At 34.3% G+C, this 24,240-nt stretch overlaps 1 protein-coding gene across 5 annotated transcripts in view; it reads left to right on the top strand.

The window, feature by feature from the left end:
- The window catches only part of PDE7A (phosphodiesterase 7A), a 158,831-nt gene that overhangs the window by 55,902 nt on the left and 78,689 nt on the right, over positions 1 to 24,240 (top strand). For 2 of the 5 annotated variants that reach the window (XM_069100033.1, XM_069100031.1), the window contains exon 1: positions 15,781 to 15,964. The exons of the other annotated variants lie outside the window; for them this stretch is intronic. In XM_069100033.1, coding sequence (XP_068956134.1) covers positions 15,905 to 15,964 — 60 coding nt within the window. In that variant the 5' untranslated portion in view covers positions 15,781 to 15,904. Of the gene's footprint in view, positions 1 to 15,780; positions 15,965 to 24,240 lie in introns of those variants that run through there. 5 annotated transcript variants of the gene reach the window in all.

The raw sequence follows: 24,240 nt of genomic DNA, 5'->3' as shown, positions 1-24,240 counted from the left end.
TAGCCTATGTCATTGTTAACCTACTAAATGGATTCCATTACAATAACCACATCGATAGGTTGTGCTGTTCAGTATTCAGTTTCCAACCTATTTTAAATTAAGATTTTTGTTGAGCATTAATCTGTTTATGAAGTAAGTTTTAACATTCAGTAGTTCCCCATCACTGTGTGTTAGCCTTGTCTACTTGACTAAATCTACCTATAAATATGCATGTTTAATTCCACTTCCTATACACCTATAGCCACCCATCCTAAGAAGCAGTGTGGTATAGGGGGAAAAGATATGGCAGTTGATTTCATAAGATTTGAATTCCATTTCTACTTTTGATGCTTACTAATAATATGATAATAGGCAAGTTATTTAACTCCTCTGATTTTTAGTCTTCTCATCTGTAAAACGGGGCTAATAATTCTTGTATTACTCACCTGACAATTATTGAGAGAAGTGCTATGTAAACCTTAAAGGGCTATTGCATATGAGCCATTATTCAATGTGAGCCATTACTAACTTTTTCCATTGCACTTACTATTTATGTCGCATATTCTGGCTCTCTGTTGTCCACAAGTCTAATTAATACTATAAGCTCCTTGAAGTCAGTGACTCTTGAAGTGGGCAGCACTTGGACGTGTTGATTGAAATACAGAGCCTATAGGAAAGATCTAGTAATTATCACAGTTTTAGAGAAGCAAGAAATCAGGTTCAGGAGATGAAGGCAGAGAGGAGTAAGATGATAAGTACCCATAATTTCTGTTTAGAAGAGTGAAATTCCTTAAGGTAAAATTTTAAGTTAAGAATCTGAAACAAAATGCAGTGAATTTCTACTTAAATGAGGAATGCTTGTATAATTGGTGTGTCATGGATGAGTTTAAGTTAAGTTTAAAATTTCCCTGTACAGTGTGATTACAAATGCATTTTTCTTGAACGAGGAGTACGATGTGCGTCAATGCAAATTTGAAAATTATTTTTGCGTCCTTTGTCTATTCTACTTTAAACAAAGCATCATAGTTGCAGCTGTTAAATACATAACTTGCTTTGTTCTCTGTATTTTATTAGATGTAAATGAAGGGTGTTAATTTGAGAATAGTTTCTTTTGTTTGAATTTTACTAAACTGCTTTCAGCACGTTCTTTTGGTTCCTAAAATTAGTGATATTTATTTCTAATTTACTTTAAAATATCTGTAGCAACCTTAGTGATAATAGAATCAGAGTTCAGATAGGTTGCAGCAAAAAAAGTAGGGGGTGAACAGGGAGGCAGGGTTTGGGGGCAGCCTCTGGAGGGTAGATAGAAAGGCAGGTGATTTAGACAAGAAGGAATGAAAGAACTTAGGTGTGGGGTAAGGAGGTTGGAAAAAAAAACAGGCTAAATTGTTATGTTTGTAAATTTGGGAGCAGCCACAGGGAGAATTCTCTGATAAGACAGTTTCCTGTCTCTTTCTGAACTTAATAGCTCTTAGGAAGCCTCTGTTACATGATGGCATAATAAAATCTCATTATCCTCCACTCAAACCGCACTGCTTATCCTGCCCCTTATTCCCTGGCATGGGACATTTCCTTTTTTGTCGAGCTGTAAGCTGATTCCTTCTCATTGTGTTGGAACTGTACCCCTGCTTGGGTCCTGTAGAAGTGCTTTGTGAAATGAGTCAGCCTAAAGTTTGTCTGTCTATTTAAAGGTTTCCTTGATCTTTTAACTCTTTTCTAACTTGTTGATATGGTTAGTTATCTTTGGGAGATTGCAGGTCATTATTGGATATTAGGAAGAGGTTGGATCATCACTTACATAGGATAATGAATAGTTTTCCTGCTCAGATATTGGTTGACATATATAACCTTTGAGGTCCCTTTCAACTGAGATTTTATTACCATTTTACGATTCCAAGATTTCTGTTGTTACGATATTATTTGCTATAACAAGATTTGTCCTTGTTGGGAAATCTCTTTTATCCTTTCTGCCTATATCCTCTCCTAGGGTAGACCACCTAACAACCTCCCGTATTCTTTAGCTGTTCTAGTCCTTTCCTTCTAGGGGAAACACTCAAGGACTGAAAGGGGAAGGTTTTTTTTGTAGGTTTTCTTTAGACAAGTTTGAACTAGGAATAGGGATTGTGTGCCTTCCACAGGCTATACCAGCCTGTAGAACTATTTAAGTTACTGTAAGGTAATAGATCTGTATTCTTTAAACTAGTGGGGTTTTTTTGTGCTTTTGTATTTCATTTTGATTGTAGTTTTTCTTACCTAAGTTTTCTTTTGAAGTTCCTTTGCTGAAATTTCAATTTTGTCTGATCTCTTTCTCTTTCTGTGTACTGAAGAATAAAAAGATTTATTTGTCCATATAACATTAAGTAGGGAGATCAGGTTGCCTTTAGAGATTAGATAGAATGGTGGTCCTGGCTTCCTGGACAGAATAAATGGACCTAGAACTGATAAAGAAGATGGCAAAAATAGGGAACATGGCAAGAATAGTTATCTGCCAAAGATAACTAAATATTTTTGATTGCTGGTAATCACTTCCTATCTGGTGGTTTCATTAACTGACCTGAAGGAAACAGAGACTATATCCAACATAGAATAACAATTTGTGTTTTGGATGTTTAATTTCTTTCCTGTAGACATTGCTTTCATTTCAAATTAAAGTTTCCAATATATTTCCTCATTCTTTATGTTATATGATGATGTTTTCCCCTACCTCTACTAAAAAAGTTCTGCCTAAATGGGCTAGAAAATCTCTTTCTTTTTTTAAAAAAAGCATGTCAGGAGTACCAATTTTAGTTAGATGTATACCCAAATGCACGTGCTGTCTGTGTCTGTGTCTCTGTCTCTCCCCCTCCATACACATGCACACGCATGCACACACACATGCATACACACATATATACTATTCATACATATAATTTAATAATAAATCTTAGGGAAAATAGGTAGTTAGCTAAAAGCACTTGAATGTTGAATGTAAGAGCATTGCTTAAAATTCCATAAATTCATTCAAATGAATTTAAAGGTGTGAATCTATCGGTTGAAGTTCTTACAGTTTAGAGTGGAGATGAAATGTAATACCAGTATAAAATGATCATTACATCATAGTTCAGTGCTAGAAAGGACCTTAAAAGTTATCTACTTTAGGGCGTCCAGGTGGCTCAGCGAGTAAGAGCACCGGCTCCCAGTGTTGGGATGACCTGGAGATCAAATCCGGGCTCAGGTACTTAGCATCACACCCAGAAATAACTGGCTGTGTAACCTTGAGCAAGTTACTTAACCCCGATTGCTTTAAAAAAAAGTTATCTACTTCAATCTTGTTATTTTACAGAGAAGGAGACGAAACCTCAGAAAAGGTAAGTGACTTGCCTCAGGTTGTATTGGTTAGGCAGTAGATAGAAAAGAACCTAACTCATCTGTTCAGATTGTGCTGCCCTTTCCACTACACCAAACTGCCTCCTATCATATAACCATTGTGAAACAATGTATCAGCTTCCAATGTGAGGTGATATTCATTTGGGTTTTGAGAGGCATCATCTCTATCCTCCTCTAGGAGTAGAAAGCAAATACCCCTCTGACAGGACTCAAAATCCCTAATTTTAATTGTTATAATATTTATCTGAGAAACTTGACAAGTGACCGAGCTAAGACAGATCCTATAAGGGCATACAAGGATAAAACAAAGAGGACAATGAGCAGGAAAAAAACCCAGAAAACATGAGTACAACTTTCTGTAACAAACTCCTCTGTGGCAGAGAAGCCACATTTCAAATTGAGAATCACAACCCTTGATATACTGAATGAGAAAGTAAAAATAACACTACAGAAAACAGATGGGGGATGCAGAAGAGGCGTAGGTGACACAATTTTGAGGGCAATAAGAGAATGATTCTCAACATTTAAAAAAGATCAAGCACATAGAAGGGAGGAAACTTATTATTACAAAAAAAAGTCTACAAATAAGGAAATATCAGTAATTACTTATTTGCCTGTACATTCCCATTTCTGCAAAATATTTATGAGAATAACCTCTAAATGCCTTGATGGCATCCTTGACGGAGTTATGAGAAAGGACAGGGTGGATTTTTGCAAATGATATATGGCAGAAGACATCTTTATAGTCACTGATTGCATTTGTTGTGATTGATTAAAAGGTGAAATGATTATAAGAATCTCTAATGTTTATTATTTGTTGACAAATTAAAAAGCATTTAATTTGGGAGAATAAAATACTTACTAGTTACTCTCTAACAAGATGCCTCTTATGTATATATATATATATATATATATATATATATATATAGAAATTATGCAGAATTCCTTTAAAAGTACTACTAATCTGAAGTGAGTATATAAGAAGGAAATTTTTGTCAAAAGTCTTTGCCACCATTATGAGGGATGACCAATATAGAATCTAAATTAAAAGAAATTTCTTTTAGATGATGAAGTTCTCCATATGTTCCTTTCTGTGGACAAAGCTGGGCTGATTGCATCAGGTTTTGAAGCTTTGATGAACCTTCTAAATGAACTAATTGCTGTCTTAACTGGCATTTATATAGTATTTTTAAGTTGTACAGAACACTTTACATATATTATTACATTTTAGCCTCACTTTATGATATAGTTACCATCAATCAATGAGCAAACCGAGTTTACTATGCTGGGGCGGCTAGGTGGCACAGTGAATAGAGCACTGGCCCTGGAGTCAGGACCTGAGTTCAAATCCAGCCTCAGACACTTGATACACTTACTAGCTGTGTGACTTTGGGCAAGTCAGTTAACCCCAACTGCCCTCCAAAAAAGCAAAATTAATTAATTAATTAAAAAAGAGTTTACTGTGTACCTCAAATTAGTAAATGGAGAAATATGAATAGGCAGTTTTTTTTAAAGGAAGAAATCCAGGTTATCAATAACCATATGAAAAATATCCCAAATCACTAATAATTAAATAAATAAAAATGAAAACAACTCTGAGATTCCACCTCACACCCATCTTAGCAACAAAGTTAACCAAAGGGAGAAAAAAAAAAGAAAAATGACAGATGTTGGATAGGCTGCAAGAAAAGGCATATTGATGCCCTCTTGGTGGAGCTGTGAACTGATCTAGCCATTCAGCAAAGCAAATTAGAACTAAAAGTTACTAAAGTATGGATACCCCTTGACAACCCCTAATAGTCATACCACTACTAGGCCTATACCCTGTAGACATCAGAGAAAAAGGAAAAGGACCATATGTGCAAAAAAAATATAGCAGCTCTTTTTCTGGTGGCAAAGAACTTGAAATTAATGTGTTATCCATTGAGCAATGGCATATAAATGGTATATATGGTATATAAATGTAATGGAATAATATTGGATTGTAAGAAATTATAAAAGGGACAGTTTCAAAGAAACCTGGAAAGACAGGTATGACCTTGAGTGGAATGAAAAGAGAAGAACAGGAAGAACAATTTACACAATAACAACAACATCATAAAGACAGACAACTTTGTAAGACTTAACTGATAAGTGAAATGACCAATTGAGGTTTCAGAGGACTTGTGATAAAGAAATCTACCTACCTCTTGCTAGAGAGGAAGTGAACTCAGAATGTAGATTGAGACATAGCTTTTAGAGATGCAGCAATGAGGATTTGGGCGGGGAGGGGGGGGAACTTAACCGTGCTTCTTTGTTATAAGGATTTTGTTTTTCTTATTTTTCAGTGGGATGGGGCAGAAAAGGAAAAGGAAAGACATTTTGTTTATTGAAAAAAAGTAATCTCTTTTAAAATATCCCAGGCACAAAGACAAAAGGGAAAAAAATTCCTGCTCTCAAACTTATATTCTAATGAGATAACATATACATATATAGGTATATACATTGCACATACAAAGCAGAAACAAAGTAACTTTGAATCGGCAGATATTAGTATGAGGAAACAGAAAAGGCCTTGAATTGAAGGTAGTACTTGATTATTCACATTTTACATATGATAAAATTGAGGCTTTAGTAAGGCTACATGACTTAACTGATCACCTAGCTGGTCTGAGGCAGGAATTGAGACTAGGTTTTTCTGACTCCAAGTCTGGTACTATGTCCACTGTGTTGCACTGCCTTCCTAATCACTCAAAAGAGTTTAGTCTGATTATTCACATGGGGAAAAAAGGGAATGAAAAATACTCAATGTCCAAATTATACGTAATTGAATAGACCTCAGCACAGGTATATTGGATAGATACTGAGGGTAGATAATGCTCTGGGCATAGAATTAAATACAAGGATGTCATTAGAGAGATGCATGACCAGAAAAGGAGGAGGACTGCTTATATATTGAGATGAAATAACCAGTAGCGTCAAGCCGTATCAAGGGATTTAGCAGGTCTCGATAGCGTGTTGCTTGGACCTTATGTGGAACTTTAAAAAAAATTATTTTTAGTTTTTAGCATTCACTTCCGTAAGATTTTGAGTTCCAAATTTTCTCCCCCATCTTTCCTCTCCTCCCACCACAAGACGGCATGTAATTTGATATAGGTTGTACGTAAGCATTCATATTGAACCTATTTTCACATTAATCATGTTGTAAAGAAGAATTAAAATCAATGGGAGAAACCACAAGAAAGAAGAAACAAAGAAAAAAATAATATGTTTCAATCTGCATTCAAACTGCATAGTTCTTTTTCTGGATGTGGATGGCATTTTCCATCATGAGTCCTTTGGAATTGTCCTGGATCCTTAAAGCATTGCTAAGAAGAGATAAGTCTTATCAAAGTTAGTCATCGTACATCGTGGCTATTAAACTGTACAGTGTTCTCCTGGTTCTGCTCACTTCACTCAACATCAGTTCATTCAAGTCTTTCTAGTTGTTTTTTTTTTGTCTTACCTACTCATTATTTCTCACAGCATAATAGTATTTCATTACATTCATATACCACAGTTTGTTCAGCCATTCCCCAGCTAATGGGCATCCCCTCAATTTCCAATTCTTTGCCACCACAAAAAGAGCTACTATAAATATTTTTGTACATGTGGGTACTTCTCCCATGTGTATGATCTCTTTGGAAGAGACCTAGAAGTGGTTTGCTGAGTCAAAGGGTATGAAAATTTTTATGGCCTTTCCTTATGTGGAATTTTAAAGGTGTAACTGAAAGAAGTGCATAGAATGAAAAGATGTAGAGATATGTTAACATCTTCACTGTTTGAGATCACAGAAGTAATATTTTGGTTTTTTGGGACTTGAGCTCCTTCTTAATAATGTATATTCTTCCCTTTCTAGTAGAATAGGACTTAAATATGATTACCCTAAAACAGATTATTGTCAAAGAACTCAATTCAGAAGTTTAAAAATATTATATTATCAAGACTTCATTTGAATGACAAACAGCAGCATGGTGTAAAGGAAAATGCCCGGAATTTTTTAAGTAAAATGATCTTGACTCAGATTCTGCTGAATCTCACTTTGCAGCTTATAACTTATGTGATATTGAATAAGAAAACTTATGAATTTTTATCTGTAGAGTGAGGTGGTTGGACTCAATGTTTTTTTTTTGATCCTATGTTAAAATAATTCCTGTGCTATAGTACATAAAAATTGTTATTACCATTAACGTGTTTATATTTCTTCCTATTTTAAATTTTATATTGAGTGTAAGAAAACCTAAAACAGGGCTTTAATTTTTTTAAAAATGAATATTTATTAGCAAGCTTGACAGGGTTTTTTAGGCATTTGTGGGGAAAAAAAACAAGTGTAGAAATTTTGCTTTAGCTTTTTTATCACTCTTCCATAAATTCAGCACTGTCTTCTCCTTGCACTTAATTTGTATACTGGTTTCTGTGATAGGCTATTTCTGTCTATGAGATTCCAAAATTATAGACACTGATGTCAATGCAGATGAGGTTGGCCTAATTTGGTCAAGAGAGGTACGTGCTATGCTAAGTCTTTACTGCATGGAGAGATAAAGGCCAGTGCCAAGATTGACAGGTGTCCTGTGGGTGGCAGAGAGCCCTGGGGATAAAATTTGCTACTGACATTGCTATAATTCTTATTTCTGTTAGAAACAATATGTTCAAAGTTATTTTCATTTCCCTAAGAAGCTGTCTTTTCCTTAATTTTTTTCTGGTTTTTAAGTCAAACAAAAGAGATCGTTCTTTGTTCAAGTAGTATCATCTAAAGTTCAGACATATCTGCAAATTGAATAGTTGTTAGGAAATGTGATTTGTATTTAATTTACTTTAAAAGATGTGATCCTTTATAAATTAATATTGTTGAATTGAATTTTTCCCCCTTGGGACTTTTCTTAGGAGACAGCTCAGAACTTGAGAATTCAGATCAAGAAAGATTTTTGTGAGAAATGTTCTTTAGTTTTCCCACTTTTATTGTGGCATTTTTTCCTGTTTGTGGTGGAGAAGGGGGTCCAGTGGAAAGTTTTGTAGTCAGAGACCTGAATTTGAGCTCTGCTTCAGATGCTTACTAGATATTTGTCCCTGAGCAAGTCACTTAAATGTCAGCCTTAGTTTACTTATCAGTAAAATGGAAATAAAAATAGCACCTATTTCTCAGGGCTGTTCTGAGAATAAAATGAGATAATATCTATACAGCACTTTGCAACGCTTAAAGTACTGTATATATGTTGGTTTTTATTATTACTGTATAGCTTTGGGCAAGGTAATAATCCTCTGAGCTTCCACTCTGTCTAGATGGACATGGTAATTTCTTTTCTTTTCTTTTTTACTTTTTGGAGGGCGATTGGGGTTAAGTGACTTGCCCAAAGTCACATAGCTAGTAAGTGTGTCAAGTTTCTGAGGCCAGATTTGAACTCAGGTCCTCCTGACTCCAGGGCCAGTGCTCTATTCACTGCACCACATATCTGCCACTGGACAAGAAATTTCTAAGGACCCTTCAGGTCTAAATCTTGTGACCCTAATTTTTCAAGATAAATTAATGCTACATTTCTTAAAGACCACGTATATACTAATTATGACTTTATTTTTAAAAGTTTCCATATACGTGAACAAAAATAGAGAGAAAATTAGAAATTATTTAAGTAGCTAGCACTTTTTGGTATTTCCCCCCCTGTAAAGTTCTTCATGTTAATAATAGCAACACAATTAATTTGTCACAGACCATAACATTTTAAAGTTGTCTAAAGTCGTTTATTTGTCTTGAACTTAATTTTGAGATCTTTGACATTTTGCAGTTATTTTGTACTTCTTTAAAGCATTTAAAGTGGTCAATTTTAAAAAACTGACTTTGGGGAAAAGTTTTTTTTTTTTTTAGGTTTTAGTGTTTTTTGGAAGTAATGAATAGCAGAAAATGCTTCTTTTGATTCCATTGTCTCCCTTCTCTAATCCATCCTCCACATAGTTGCCAAGATAACTTTATGAAGGTATAAGTCTATCCATGTCTTACTTAAAAATTTGGTGGGTTTTTTTTTTGCTTTTTGGGGGGAAGGCAGTTGGGGTTAAGTGACTTGCCCAAGGTCACACAGCTAATTTTTGTGTTAAGTGTCTGAGGCCAGATTTGAACTCAGTCCTCCAGACTGCAGGGCCAGTGGTCTATTCACTGCACCACCTAGCCACCTCCACTTAAAAATTTTTAATGAATTCCTTTTGCCTGTAGGATATATTGCAATTTTTTTTTCCTTTTTGGCATTTAAATCCCTCCACTGGCTTGAGTAAAGGCATAGATAGCATATTTGTCAAATTAAATGCCGTGGAGGTTCCTAATACATTGAATGATAGGTTTGAAAAAGAACTTGATAGGTTAAGAACATTGGGCCCAATCTAATAAGATTAAATTTAAGATAGATAAATGTAAAGTTTCAAAATGCCAGTTTCAGAACAATAAGATGAGGGAGGCATAGAACTGGATAGCATTTTGTCTGAAAAGATCTGGGGTTTTTAATGAACCTGAAAACTCATAATATGATGTAGCAACCAGAAAAATCTAATGCAATTGAGTTATATTCAAAGAAGCATATTTATCCGAGACTAGGGAGGTAATGTAATCTACCCTATTCAGACCATATCTGGAGCATTGTGTTCTTTTCTGGGTGCCACATTTTACGAAGGCTGTTAATAAGCTAGAGAGCTTCCACAGGAGTATGATAAGAATGATGAAAGGTCCTCAAGCACAGTCCTTTTCCATTTCTTTTTAGGGAACCACTAACCTTCCAGCTACATAAGTTTGCAATCTTGGAATAACAGTTCTTCATCCCTCATTATCAAAATGAGTTGCCATGTTTTGTTTTACTGCCTTTGTATAATATCTTTTCCACGGTATTCATCCCTTCTCATGATTTACACAGATACTGCACTAGCTCAGGATTTCATCTTTTACCAAGATTATCATAGCAGCCTCCTAATTGAGCTTCCTGCTTCTATCTTACAATGTCTTCTTGTTGTTCAGTTGTTTTAAGTCATGTCTGACTCTCACATGGTCACCCACATTCAAATCTTCAATGACTTTTTTCTTTTAGGATAAAGGTCAAATTTTTCATCCTTCCATTTAAAGCTCTTCACATTATATGGTTCCTACCTACCTTTCCCATTTTATCCCCCCCCCCTTTTTTTTTTTGCCTTTTAGAGGGCAATTGGGTTTAAGTAACTTGCCCAAGGTTACACCGCTAGTTTTTTTGTGTGGGTGTTAAGTGTCTGAGGCCCACTCTGGGCCTGCGCTTTACTTACTGCGCCACCTAGCTGTCCCTTATTCCCCCTTCTATACTCTCTATTCTCAGTATCACCTCCTGCACAGCTACATAACTCTTTTCCTGATCTCTCCCTCTTCTCCCCCCCCTCCCTTGCTCTCCTTCTCCTCTATAGAATGAAAGTTACTTGAGGACAATTGATTGTGCAGTTTGATTTAGTATCTCTATCTTATTACCTTGCATATACTAGGTGCTTGATAATTGAATTGTTGAATCAAAAAAAGTTCAATTCAAGGCACCGTGCAAGGTGCTAGATTATACTAAATACAAAACGAACATAGATAAATGGATACAAAATATAAACAAAGTTATTTGAATAAGTAGAGGATGCTCATAAGTTATCTATATGCCAACATCTATTGCAGAGAATGAAAAAATAGTGCAGTTCTATTAAACATTAATCATTAAGCAAGCACTTACTAGGCACTTATTGTTTTTGTCAAGAACTTGACAAGATTATTTTTTTTCTTAAATAGAATTTTATTTTTCCCAATTACCTGTAAAGATAGTTTTCAGCATTTATTTTTATAGGATTGTGAGTTCTAAATTCTGCTCTTTCCTTCTCTCCTCTCTCCCCTCCCCAAGACAGCAAGCAGTCTTATATAGGTTGTACATGTGCAGTTATGTTAAACATTTCCACCTTATTGACAAGATTCTTAACTTTGTTAATATAAACTTGAATACTTGGTGACTTCTAAGCAAAATTATATGAGAAGTAATGGCAAAAATATGGGAAAGAAATGAAAGAAACCAAAGGCTTATTGTAGATCACTTACAAGTCTCATGCCTGTATACTTATTCAGTAAGAGAGTCTGAAGGTGTTTGATGTTGTGAGCAACAGATAGCATAAAAAAGCTTGTCAATTGTATTTTGATAATCCATTGGTTATAGATGTAATAATCATTTTATAATTATCTGCTTAGAGCAAAGGTCAAAGTAAATAAAATGATAAGGATCAACTTGAAAAGACACTGTAGTTTAAACGTTGTCAACTTTGAAAAATGGGAAATGATCAAATATATTTTGACTGCCACTATTTATTAAAGAAATTTGAATGCTGTAAATAATTATCAAACAGGAGGTAAATAGAACCCTCAAAATGTCTCAGCCAGCCAACACTATCTCCTTGTCAAGGTGAGGGACTTTGGAACAGCAACAAAAATACTACCTAGTTTTAAAGTATAAGCTAATTTGCCAACTATCAGAGAATGAAGGAATATTATGATTCAGATTGTTACATAGTGGCTAAACTGCTGGACCTGGCTTCAAATCCCCTGGCTAAAATTTACCAGCTGTCAGCATGGGTGAGTCATTCTCTGAACCTCAGATTCTTTGGCTAAAAATGTGCTTCATAATACCAGTAGTACTCACCTCAGAGTGGCTTTAGATTCTGGCTCTTCTACCTACTACCTCTGTTAATTAACATCTTTGAACATTGACTTTTTCTATTATATAAAACTTTGAGGCATATTAAATGTTATGCCAATCAAACTACCGAAAGGATACTTTACAGAAATTGATAAAGCAGTTATAGAATTCTTTTGGATAAACAATATAACTTGAATATCAAGGGGAAATAAAAAGGTTAGGAATGAAGGGAAGACTATTACTTCTTTACCTCAACCTCTGTTATAAAGCAATAGTAAAAATAATTTGGGGTCAGAAAATAGAACAGAAGATCAATAGAACAGATTAGATAAGAGAATTGGACAAAATGGATATAATAACAAAGTGTTCATTAAACCAGAAAACATAAATTACTTAGGAAAGAACTCCATTTGATCACTGCTAGGGAAAACCGGAAAGCTATCTGGCAGAAATTAGGCTTAGACCAAGGTCTTACACCGTATCTCACAATAAATTCAAAAATATATTTAACATGAATATTAAAGATCATTATTGGGGCGGTTAGGTGGCATAGTGAATAAGGCACTAGCTGTGTAGTCAGGAGGACCTGACTTCAAATGTGGCCTCAGACACTTAACGCTTAGTAGCTGTGTGACCTTGGGCAAGTCACTTGACCCCAGTTGCCCTGTATTCCCTCCTATAAGCCCCCCCCCAAGATCATTTTTATAAGATATTAGAGGAGAAAGAGATCAGTGTTTCCAGTGACCAAATCAAATAATTACTGTTTTGGAATGTATTTTGAGATCCAGTACTGCTAGGACCCCTTCCTTCCCACATTTTTTTTCATTTTTTCCTTTGAGATTCTTGACTTTTGTTCCTCTAGATGAACTTTTCATTTTTTCCTAATTATAAAATAATCCTTTTGTGATGTGATTGTTATGTCTTTAATGAATAAATAAATTAATTTAGTTGTATGTCATTTCTTTAACTGTATATTTGAGTAGTGTTTCATAGTTGTATTCAAATAGTTCCTGGGTGTATCTTAATAAATAGATTAGAGATTAATTCTTAACCAAACAAGGAATAGAGGGCAATTACAAAAGATAAATAGATAATTATGATTATATGAAATCCAAGAGCTTTTGAATAAACAAAATTCATATAAGACAAAAAGCAGTTGACTAGGAAAAAAAGCTTTGTATGTGAGATTTCTAAGGTAAGACATTGATACCCAGCATGTATAGAAAATTAACAGAAATATATTAGATCCAAAGGCCATTGCTCAGTAGAGAAGTAGTCAAAGGATGGGAATAAATAGTTCTCAAAAGAATTGTAAACTATATTAGCAACCTTATGAAGAGTACCCTAAATCACTTATAATTAGAGAAATGCACATTAAAACAACTCTGAGGTGCCACCTCATGCCCATTGGAATGGCAAAGTTGACAAAAAAGGAAAATTACAGATTCTAGAGGAGCTTTGGGAAAACCATTACATTTAATGCATTTTTGATAAAGCTGTGAATTAATATAGCCACTATGGTAAATAATTTGGAATTATGTAAATAAAGTGGTTAAAAATCTTTTCCCTTTGAAGCAGAGATTCTACTACCAGATAAATACCCTAAGGAGGTCATTGATAAGAAAGGTTCCATATATACCAAAATATTTATAGCAGCAATTTTTGTTGGTAGCAAATAATTGTAAACAGAATAGATGTCTGAGGTGGCTAGGTGGCACAGTGAACAGAGCACTGGCCCTGGACTCAGGAGGACTTCAGTTCAAATTCGGCCTCAGACATTTAACCCTTACTAGCTGTGTGACCTTGGGCAAGTCACTTAACCCCAATTGCCCTGCCTTTCCCCCGGAAAAAAAAAAAAAAACAAACCAGAATAGATGTCCATACATTGGGGAATGGCTAAACCATGAATAATGGCATGTTACTATACTCTAAGGAACAACAAACATAGAAACTTGGAAAACCATATAGGTTGATGCAAAGTAAAATAAACATAGCCATATATATATATTTATATAGATGTATATACTATCGTTCCTCCCTCCCAATACATAGATGCAAGACATTTTTCAGTAGATGGAAGATAAAGATTAATTTGTTGTATTATTTTCTTTGAGCTTAATGAAGAATAAAATACCACATTTTAGCACACATATGATTGATCCCAGTTTTTATTTTTTGCACTTTTTTTTGTAGGGGGGGAAGACAGGGCAATTGGGGTTAAGTGACTTGCCCAAGGTCACATGGCTAATAGTAAGTGTAAGTGCCTGAGACTGGATTTGAAGTCAGGTCCTCCTGACTCCAGGGCCAGTGCTCTATTCATTGCACCACCTCGAAGCCCCTAACCCCAGCCAGTTTTTTTTTTTTTTAAGCAGTTGGGGTTAAGTAACTTGCTCAAGGTTACACGGCCAGTTATCTCTGGGTGTGGTGCTAAGTATCTGAGCCTGGATTCAATCCTTCAGGTCATCCCTGCTCTTACTTGCTGAGCCACCTGGCCTCCCCTAAGCAATTGGGGTTAAGTAACTTGCTCAAGGTTATATGGCCAGGTGTTTCTGGGTGGATGCTAAGTGTCTGAGCCCGGATTTGATCCCCCAGGTCATCCCCACACTGGGGCCGGTGCTCTTACTGAGCCACCTGGCCACCCCTCCCAGTCAGTTTTAAAGGACCTTTAGAGGAAGTAAGGATTTTAGACTTGGAAGGGATCTTAAAACCAAATCTTTCATTATATTCATTTTACAAATGAAGAAATGAATAGTCCAGGGTCACAAAGTGACAGAACTGGGATTTGAACCCAAGCCTTCAGACACCAAATCCATGCTGAAGTAGTAAATTACAGGTGTTACTAAAATGATAAACTGCATATCTTTAATAATAGTTTTTCATGATTCCACAGAAATATACTCCTCAGAGGCAGCCTTAAAGAATGCTAGATACTTAAAAGTCAAAGGAAACCTGGGTCAAATCCTATCTCTGGTTCTTAGTATTTTATAACCTCTCCAGGCCCCAGTTTCTTCATCTTAAAAATGGTAATATCTATTACTTTACAAAGTTGTTGTGAGAATCAAACACGAAATGCTTTGCAAATCTTAAAGTGTTTTATTGCTGCTACTTGAGATTTTTCAGTAATTCAGGTTAGCTTCCTTTTACTTTTAGTCCAAAATTAGTATGTTTTTATTGTGTATAGGCTAGTAAGACATTAGTAGATTATATAGTCTTCTGATAAGTTCTTTGAAAAAGAGCATTGTAGTTATAAATAATAGATATTAGGTAGGTCATAAATATGTGTCTTATGTCTTAATAGTTTATTAAAAAAGTCTAAGGCTCTGATAATTTTAGATTAAGTGTGTTCCTTGCTAATAATTGATGCTGGTATACGTGGAAATAGCTGATGAAATTATCTCTAGTATGCACTTTTGGGGAAGTCACAGATTTTTCAGCCAAGCTAGTCTAACTCCTTCAGACGTTATGTTACCACTGAGATTCTTATTTATTTCTTTATTTAATTGCAATTTGTTTTATGAATATTAAGCTGAAGTTAATTTTTCATCCTTGCTTTGCTATAAGCTATTAGGTAAACACCACTGAATTTAGTTCCTGCTTCCCTTCCCCCCAAAACCCCTTATTTTTCCTTGCTGCTTAACTTTTTATACCCCCTACCTAGTATTGTGGTGTTTAGCAAGTGTTCTGTAATGAGACCTACAGGGTGGTACATTCCCAAAGAAGTCAGGTGATTGTTGCATTAAAGCAGCTGCTTGAGGTTCAAGTCAGTCAGTGCCTCTCTGCCTTCTGCCACAAGATCACTTGTCATTTATCAAACTCTTAGATAGCTTTCAGTACTGGCTAGGTTTAAAAAAATAAGATTATGCTGAAGTCTTTTGGGTGATCCAATGGGAATTACATTAATCTGGTGTTTGGCTTTGGTTCTCATCAAGTGGATTACCTCTAAGGTAGGACATAATTATTTTTCAGGATCATTCGATTTTAAATTGGCATCAGGAAGTCTTAAAATTGCTACTTGCCCTTTTTGGTTGTTTTTAAGCAAACATTAAAATTTTATAAAGGACTTTTTGAGTGACTGGGTTAATAATTATTCTACATCAAATATATCAGCTTTTTGTAACTAAGGAAATTTTATTTTTTAGTGGAGGAAAAAATCATCTAAATAACAGAAACTATAATATATTTCAGTTATAAACTATAAACTTTGTCCTTTGTAAGGATAGAGTTCATTTTGTTTGACTTAAAAACTTGACCCTTGCTTTCCTTTTTCATCTTGAGTTCTATATTAGACCCTCTAATAACTACATAATTCTTATTGTGAAATTGACATTTTAGACTTGTATATATTTTTATACAAGTTTAGTGAGTGGAAACTATATTGGTGATTGGTTTTCATTGAAAAAGCTTTTATCCTCTAGATGGGGTGTAAATACAATTTTATTATATCTAATAATAATCAGATGTTCTAATAAAGGTATTTCTGCCAAAACACATACCTCATTCCTTATAGTCTTTACCTTTTCTTTAATCCATTTAAATTTTAAAAATTTGTAGAATCTGGCAAATTGTTTCTTTAATAGAAAGACTGAGGTATCCTGCTGTTTTGCTGGCCTCAAACCTAAATACCAGGCTGTTGAAAGAGATTAATGCATATTAACCTATTGCCATCTAGAGTCTGAAACTGTTCATTTGAAGTATCTTCAGTGATTTTAATATTTAAGATTTTTCTAATTATGTTCACAATTTTATTTCAATGTCTAATGTAGTTGTTTTCAGATCTGATAGCTTTAAAAGTCAGCATTTTGCTAGTTTTAAGAATTTTTAAAAATTTAATCTTTAAAGAACACTATGAAGTGCTATGTATATTTCAGAACAAAATTTTATACTTTTCACCAAGTATTCTTTGAGATGTCTTTTAATCATTAATATAAAATGGATACATTTAAAATAAAGAAACCTTTTAATCTATTAATGTAAAAATGGATACATTTAAATAAAGAAACCTTGTAGTTTTAAATTTTAAGCATTACTTTATTAATTTAATTTAGTGTTATTCACTTGTCAAATTGTACTTTTTTAAAGTTTGCTAAGTTATTGAGCAAAGATCAAATTAATGTTAACAGAAAGTTGGAAGTATAGGTATTCTTAATTAACTTTCTGGTCTACAAAACTTACATCTTTTCAATCAAATATGGAAACTATTTGAGAATAGGCATTTACATTAAGCTATTATTAGTCACAAAAAGTAATATTTCAAGTTTGAGTTAATTTTACATTGTTTGGGGGACAAATCAATCTTGGAAGGATGAAACAGAAGAAATACTGGTCCAGGCTGAGGGCTTAAGAGTCCAGACAAAAGTCTTAAGCTTTTGGGTTCATATGCTGGCTCCATTTACAGATTTGTAACCATGGGCTCCTGGGCCTCAATCTCCTCATTTGTGAAGTAAGGAGTTTGGATTAGGTATCTCAAAAGGTTTTCCCAGCCTTAAATCCTGTGAAAACCATCAGTTTGTAGTCATATGCATGTGTATAAAATTTCATATATTTTAATATTTTGGTTTTTAAATTTTTTAATGTTATTCTGATCAAAATGTTTTCTAAACTTTAGACAAGGATACTTAAAACATTTTTCTTATGCTATTATTTACTTATATTTGTTAAATTCCTGACATCTGTATTTTCTGTAAATTTTTATAAATGTATTCTTTTGTGCTTTTAAAACAGGATTTCTTTATCTCTCTATGTCAGAATTTTAATAAGCACACAACTCCCCTCAAATTCTCATTTCTGCTTTTTCTTTGATCTAGTCCAAAATAATTGGTATTCTTTGAGACTGCCTGATTTAATATTTATTCAACCCCTTTAGAATTAAATTGTTACATTTGTGTCATATTTTAAATATCAGACTATCCGAATATAAGGAATATGACAAATACAAACAAAAATTAAAGGTGACTTTACTTTGTATTTGACTACAAAGTAGTCTTATGTACTCTACAGTTTAGCTAATAGAGTCATTTCCTTCACACATTTTGACCTTTCCTGCTTTTCTGCATGTAGTTTCTCACCCTAGGATGGGCCTGCCCCTCAACATCACATTTCTGTTGGTTGAAACCCCTCTCTTCTTTCAGGGCCCACCCTAGCACCTGCTCTGTGAAGCCTGCATTTGTACCCCTACCCCAGCTAAATCATAAATGATCTCTCCCCACTTCAGTAACTTAATTTTTTTATACTACTCCTATGTAGTTATCACAGCCTAACTTGTACTTCACTTTTTTGTTATATATGTTTTATTCCCTTACCTATCAGATTTAATCTTGGAGGCTGGGTTAGTCTTGTTAATTTAAATACAAACTCCTCTATTTAACATTTAAACCGTTTCACAGGCTGGTTCCAACCAACTTTCCTGGCCTTATCATGTTCTCCCTCACACACTTCTTAGTCCAGTCAGTCTGGCCCTTGTGCTGTTACTCACATGTAACATTTCGTCTCCTATCTCCATGCCCTTGTATGGGCTGTCCCTTTATACCTGGAATGCCCTCCTCACCTCTGCGCTCTGTAATCTTTAGTTTTTTCCAAAGTTCTGCTTAAATGTCATCTGAATGAGTCCTTTCCTGATCCCTGCTAGTGCTCTTACTAGTGTCCTCCCATTGCAAGTTGTAGTAGTAAATATTTGATGTTAGTGGTTGTTGAATGAATGAATGAATTTTATAAAAGGATCTACTTCAATGTTCTTTCAAAGTGATTCTGTTTACCTAAAGTTTTTTAAAAATATTAATTGAAAAAATAGAGTACATATTTTTATGTATATTATGTATTAAGATTAATTTTATACACATATGTGAAAATTATTTGAAAGTAGTGTCAGTATTTTAAAAAAATTTTACCCAGTTTTGAAAAGTTTAACTTTAATCCGGTTGAAAATCACATACTTACAATATTGGGCAAAATAAGTTTTATTATACTTCCTTTTGAAAAGAAACTATATTGATAGGAGGTTAATTCATCCTGACTCCAGAAAGGTAGAGTAAGTGTTGTTGGTGTGATAATATTTCAAAGCAGTCAAAGGGAGTCACTTTGGAAACCTTCAGTGAAGCTTGTTTTTTCTGTAGCTGTCAGTAGTTTCTGATTAGCTCAGCCTCGCCCATGTTTTGACCTATACTAGCTTGCTTTACAAGCTGTTCCTAGGATGGCTAAATTAGAAAGTCACGAGTGGAAGGCTCTCGGTTATTTCCATTCACTGATGAGTTGGAAATGTGGATAAGAGTTGAGTGTTTTATAATTGGTAATTGACATCGAATTTTGATTATAATTTTACTTAACAATTTTCCCCCCAGAATGCACTTCTATTTTCATGTTAACTTTTTAAACAAAAATTATCAGTACTTTTAAAAACCCTTTGTAACCAAATATTTACTACACAATCTTCATACTATAACTTGATTATTAGATAGAAATTTCTGACTTGCAGAGTTACAAATTAATTATCTGGAGAGGTTTTTTTTTCAAAATTAATGCTTTTAGGATATCTTACTTGTTATGAAGTGGAAAAGTTTAAAAGTTTAATTACATTAGCATGTAATTGTTAGTGCTAGTAGCCATAACTGGTGGCATTATTCAAGATCTTGAAACTAAAACACTGAAATTGTTTTGAAGCTTAGTTGTTTGGAGATTTTTTTCACTTCAGATTGGTTTCATAAATTTTTATTTCATTTTGGAAATAACATCATTTAAACTTGATTTTGTTATAATTTATATCTTTATATGCCTATCAGTTATATTCTGTGTTTTATGATTCACTTAATGATTTATGTTGGGATAGTATAACTTTATATATTACACAGTTGAAAATGAGTTTTTAATAAGAACTGGAGATTTTTTTTAACTCAAGGTTCATTTTAAGTATATTTAACTATAATCCTGCTCTTTATTTTAGCTATGAAATGTTATCATTAATTTTTAATATACAAGAATTGATTCGTATCCAGGAATCAGCAAGATTTGACAGTGAGCTGTTAGGACATCTAGATTGTTAGCACATTAAAATGACATTTCAACATAGCCAAAAGAAAAAAAAAATTGTGCTTTATACTCTCATACCAGAAGCTAAATGTTTTCCTCAAAACCTAGTAATTTGAGTCTTACTGGAAATTGATTTATAGTGTATGTCATTTCAGTTTTTCATGGTTTCCTTATTCTTATTTGGCTCATAGAAAACAATATTTTCATGTATATTATCATCTATCTTAGGGTTTTCCCTGTAATGATATCTTTATTTCTGTTTTTGTGGGTTTTTTAAATAATATTTTATTTTTTCCAATTGCACGTAGTTTTCAATATTCATTTTTGTAAGATTTGGAGTTCCATTTTCTCCCTCCCTTCTTTCCTTTCCCAAGATGGCAGGCAATTTGATATAGGTTATAAATGTGTGATCATGGAAACATTTACCCATTAGTCATATTGTGAAAGAAGAAACACAGCAAAAGGGAAAGTCACAAGCCCCCCCCCCCAACAAAGTGATAATAATATGCTTCAATCTGCATTGAGACTTCATAGTTCTTTCTTTGGATGTGGATAGCATTTTCTGTCATCAGTCTTTTATAACTGTCTTGGATCCTTGTATTGTTTAGAAGAGCTAAGTCAGTCATAGTTGATCATCTCGCATGTGTAGTGTTGTCCTGGTTCTGCTCACTTCACTCAGCATCAATTCATGTAAATCTTTACAGGTTTTTCCAAAATCCACCTGTTCATCATTTCTTATAGAATAGTAGTATTCCATTACATTCATATACCACATTTATTCAGCCATTCCCCAATTGATGGACATCCCCTCAATTTGTAGTTTTTTTGCCACCGCAAAAAGAGCTGCTCTAAATATTTTTTACATGTAGATCCTTTTCCCTTTTTTATGATCTCTTTGGGATACATACCTAGTAGTGGTATTGCTGGATCAAGGGTATGCACAATTTGATTGCCCTTTGGGCATAACTTCAAATTGTTCTCCAGAATGGTTGAATCAGTTCACAACTCCACCAACAATGCATTAATGTTCCAATTTCCCCACATCTTCAACATTTGTCATTTTCTTTTTCTATCACCTTAGCCAATCTGATAGTTGTGAGTTGGTACCTTGGAGTTATTTTAATTTGTACTTCTCTAATCAATAGTGATTTGGAGCATAATAAACAGTATTATTAAATTGAGTCATATGACCTAATCGTTTTCTACAAGAAGAGCAAGGGGATGGGGATGGGGTAGGGAAACCACTGTCAGTTAATGCTCTTTAGCACCAATTGATGGTATATTTTTTTTTGCTTGAAAATAAATTAACTCAAATTTACCAGGAAACATCTGTTGGGTTGTTTGTGGATTTTAGTAGATTTAAATTAATAAGGAAGTTGACGGTTTTTAACCAGTATGGCTTAGAGTATATGAATTTTTGTTTTTCTTATTTTGACAGAAAGAAATTCTTTTGCTTCGAGACCTAAAAGAAATAGAATTTTTTGGCTTTCAAATTGATCAGATTAGCTATGGAAATTGCAGAAAGTAAGCACAGTTATGTTAGATAACAGGCATATCTTATCTCAAACCTTTTAGACTTTCACAATGTGTAATAAAAAATATATTAAGTGGGAAATGTAATTTTATTCTATTAAGTTCATTGTGAAGAACAGACCACAAACTTCAATTTGATAATTGGTTTTCAGAATCAAACCAGGAAGAATACCTGGTCCATAGAAAAAGTGACTGGTTGGCTCACTTTTCTATATCTTACTTGTTAGCATGGGAACCTCTATTTTGAAGTGGAATCAATTTTAGTTACAATTTATAAGCACCAAAAGGTGGTCTCGTTAGGCATACATAAGCTTAGAAAGAACTGTTACATAGTTTTAGAATATAATTTTGATGCATAGAATATGGCATTACATATATAATTTATAGAAGATAGTTGTGGAGATTGGGATGGCATGGTATCTCAGAAATTACATAGTCTAGTATCTTAATTTTGTAGATAAGGAAACTAAAACATAGTTTGTGACTTGAACTGGTGGTCACAGCTAATCTATTTTCAGAGCCAAGAAGAAGACTCAAATCTCTTTGCTCTTGCATAAGCCAATGCTATTTTTACACAGCCATGTATTTTTCTTCAGATTATTTTAATTCAAAGTTTAGAATTGAAGTTTTGCAAATTAATGTAATGTAAAATTCTAGAATGTGGTATCAAAGGAATAGTTTGTGAGCATTTAGAAAGGGAATTGGTGATGCCTGAGAAGCAGCAGGGGGGTTAGTTAAGACTAGGTTATGCCAGACATAGCTTATTTCTTTTGTAAAGGTTAGACTGGTAGATTAGGTTGCAGTGCAGCGGACCTGAATGTTATCAAGTCATTTAAAAAGTCTCATGATACCCTTGTGGCCAGGATGGAAATTGTGGACTAGACAGTGGTGTACAGTTGGGTGGATTTCAGACTAGTTTTCCTCAGTGGAAAGGGCATTCACTTTGTAGACAGGGAACCTTGGTTGTGATGTCAGTTCTGCTATTTACCACCTTTGTGACTTTAGACAAGTCACTAACCTCCTGAACCTTGGATTCCTCACCTATAAAATGAGGAGGTAAGAATAGACGGTCTTTGAGTTCCTTTTAGGTTTTAAATCTAACTAGGAAACAGACTCACAGAGAGCAACTTGGCTGTGATCATATAACAAGTATCAGAGATAGAATTTGAACCAAATCTTCCTGACTTTATATCCATTGTTCTTTCTCTCTTTGCTAAACTGCTTTTCACCAAGCCCTACGCCAGTCTTCATTGTGTGGAAGGTTATCCTGGGTTCTCAGAGGTTGAAGTCAGGATCTAACAAGTTATGCCATGTTAGAAAGTCTCCAAAACATACTATACTGTCTGCTTTCTGAGGACTGGCCTACTAAATGTGATGAATTCTTTGACTATAACAACCCTTGCAGCAAAGTGGCCCTGAGGCCTGTGAGGCGCCTTCCCCTGCCCTAGTGACTATGGCAGAAAGGGCACAGAGGGCATAAAGAATCACACCTTCTGTAGAGCATAGATAAATATTAACTGAATTGTTGGCATTATCAACAGAAGAGAATTTTCCAGTGACTAAATAGAAGCAATAATGCCAGGAGACCTAAATAATGTCAATCTCTGCATTCTTTTCATAAATGAAACTAGAATACTCTCATGATGGACATTTACTAGAAGAGCATTATGAAAATAATTGCAGCTTGTAATCCAACATTTATTGCAGAAGATGAGGAGGTAGAGAATTCTGTGAGGAACTCAATTTCACTTTCAAGAATAAATAAGTATAGGGGCGGCTAGGTGGCGCAGTGAGTAAGAGGGATGGCCCCTGAGTTGGGAGTACTCGGGATCGGTTCTGGCCTCAGATACTTAACACCCACACAAAAAAACCTGGTCATGTAACCTTGGGCAAGTTACTTAACCCCAATTGCTTAAAAAAAAAAGAATAAATTAGTACATATTTATGCTTGTTACATATGCAATTCAAATTAATATGTAAACTTAATATTGAGGGTACATGACATTGTATTTATTTGAATACTTTAACTTCAATACAAAAATGGACATGGAGAAGATGAAAAATAATGCTATAAATATGGTTGATTCATAGGTCATATAAAAGAGGAGAGAATACTAAATGCTTTGGGGGGAAAAACCTTCTATTTTATTGTACCCTCCAAAAGTGACCAAGAGAGTATTAGTGACTATTAGCTTATATGCTTCCTTTCCCTGCACTATAAAGTTTTAATGAGAATAATATACACACAAATTGAAGGCATCCTTCATGAAGGTATAAGAAAGGAACTGGTAGCATTTAATAAGCAGTATTGACAGCAAACCATATCACAATTGTAAAGAATAAGATCCTACTGCGCTTTATTGTACAACTGTTTAAAAATATTTGATTCACTAAAGGAAAAGTCATCTTATAATAATAGTTAGCATTTATATAACTTTAATATTTACAAAGTATTTTACATTCTTTTTGTTTGTTTATTTGTTTTGCTTTTTTGGAGGGGGAAGGTAGGGTAGTTGGGGTTAAGTGACTTGACCAAGGTCACAATAGCTAGTAAGTGTTAAGTGTCTAAGGCCAGATTTGAACTCAGGTCCTCCTGACTCCAAGGCCAGTGCTCTATTCACCTATGACCTATCCACCCCCCATATTTTACATTCTTAACCTCATTCAA

The sequence above is a fragment of the Petaurus breviceps genome, unplaced genomic scaffold, assembly GCF_028583685.1.
Source record: "Petaurus breviceps papuanus isolate PSGF00001 unplaced genomic scaffold, PetGlider_PUasm1.0 38, whole genome shotgun sequence".
NCBI classification, from domain to species: Eukaryota; Metazoa; Chordata; class Mammalia; order Diprotodontia; family Petauridae; genus Petaurus; species Petaurus breviceps.
Note: the sequence above shows the minus strand (reverse complement) of the source record. Positions and strands in the feature narration are given on the sequence as shown.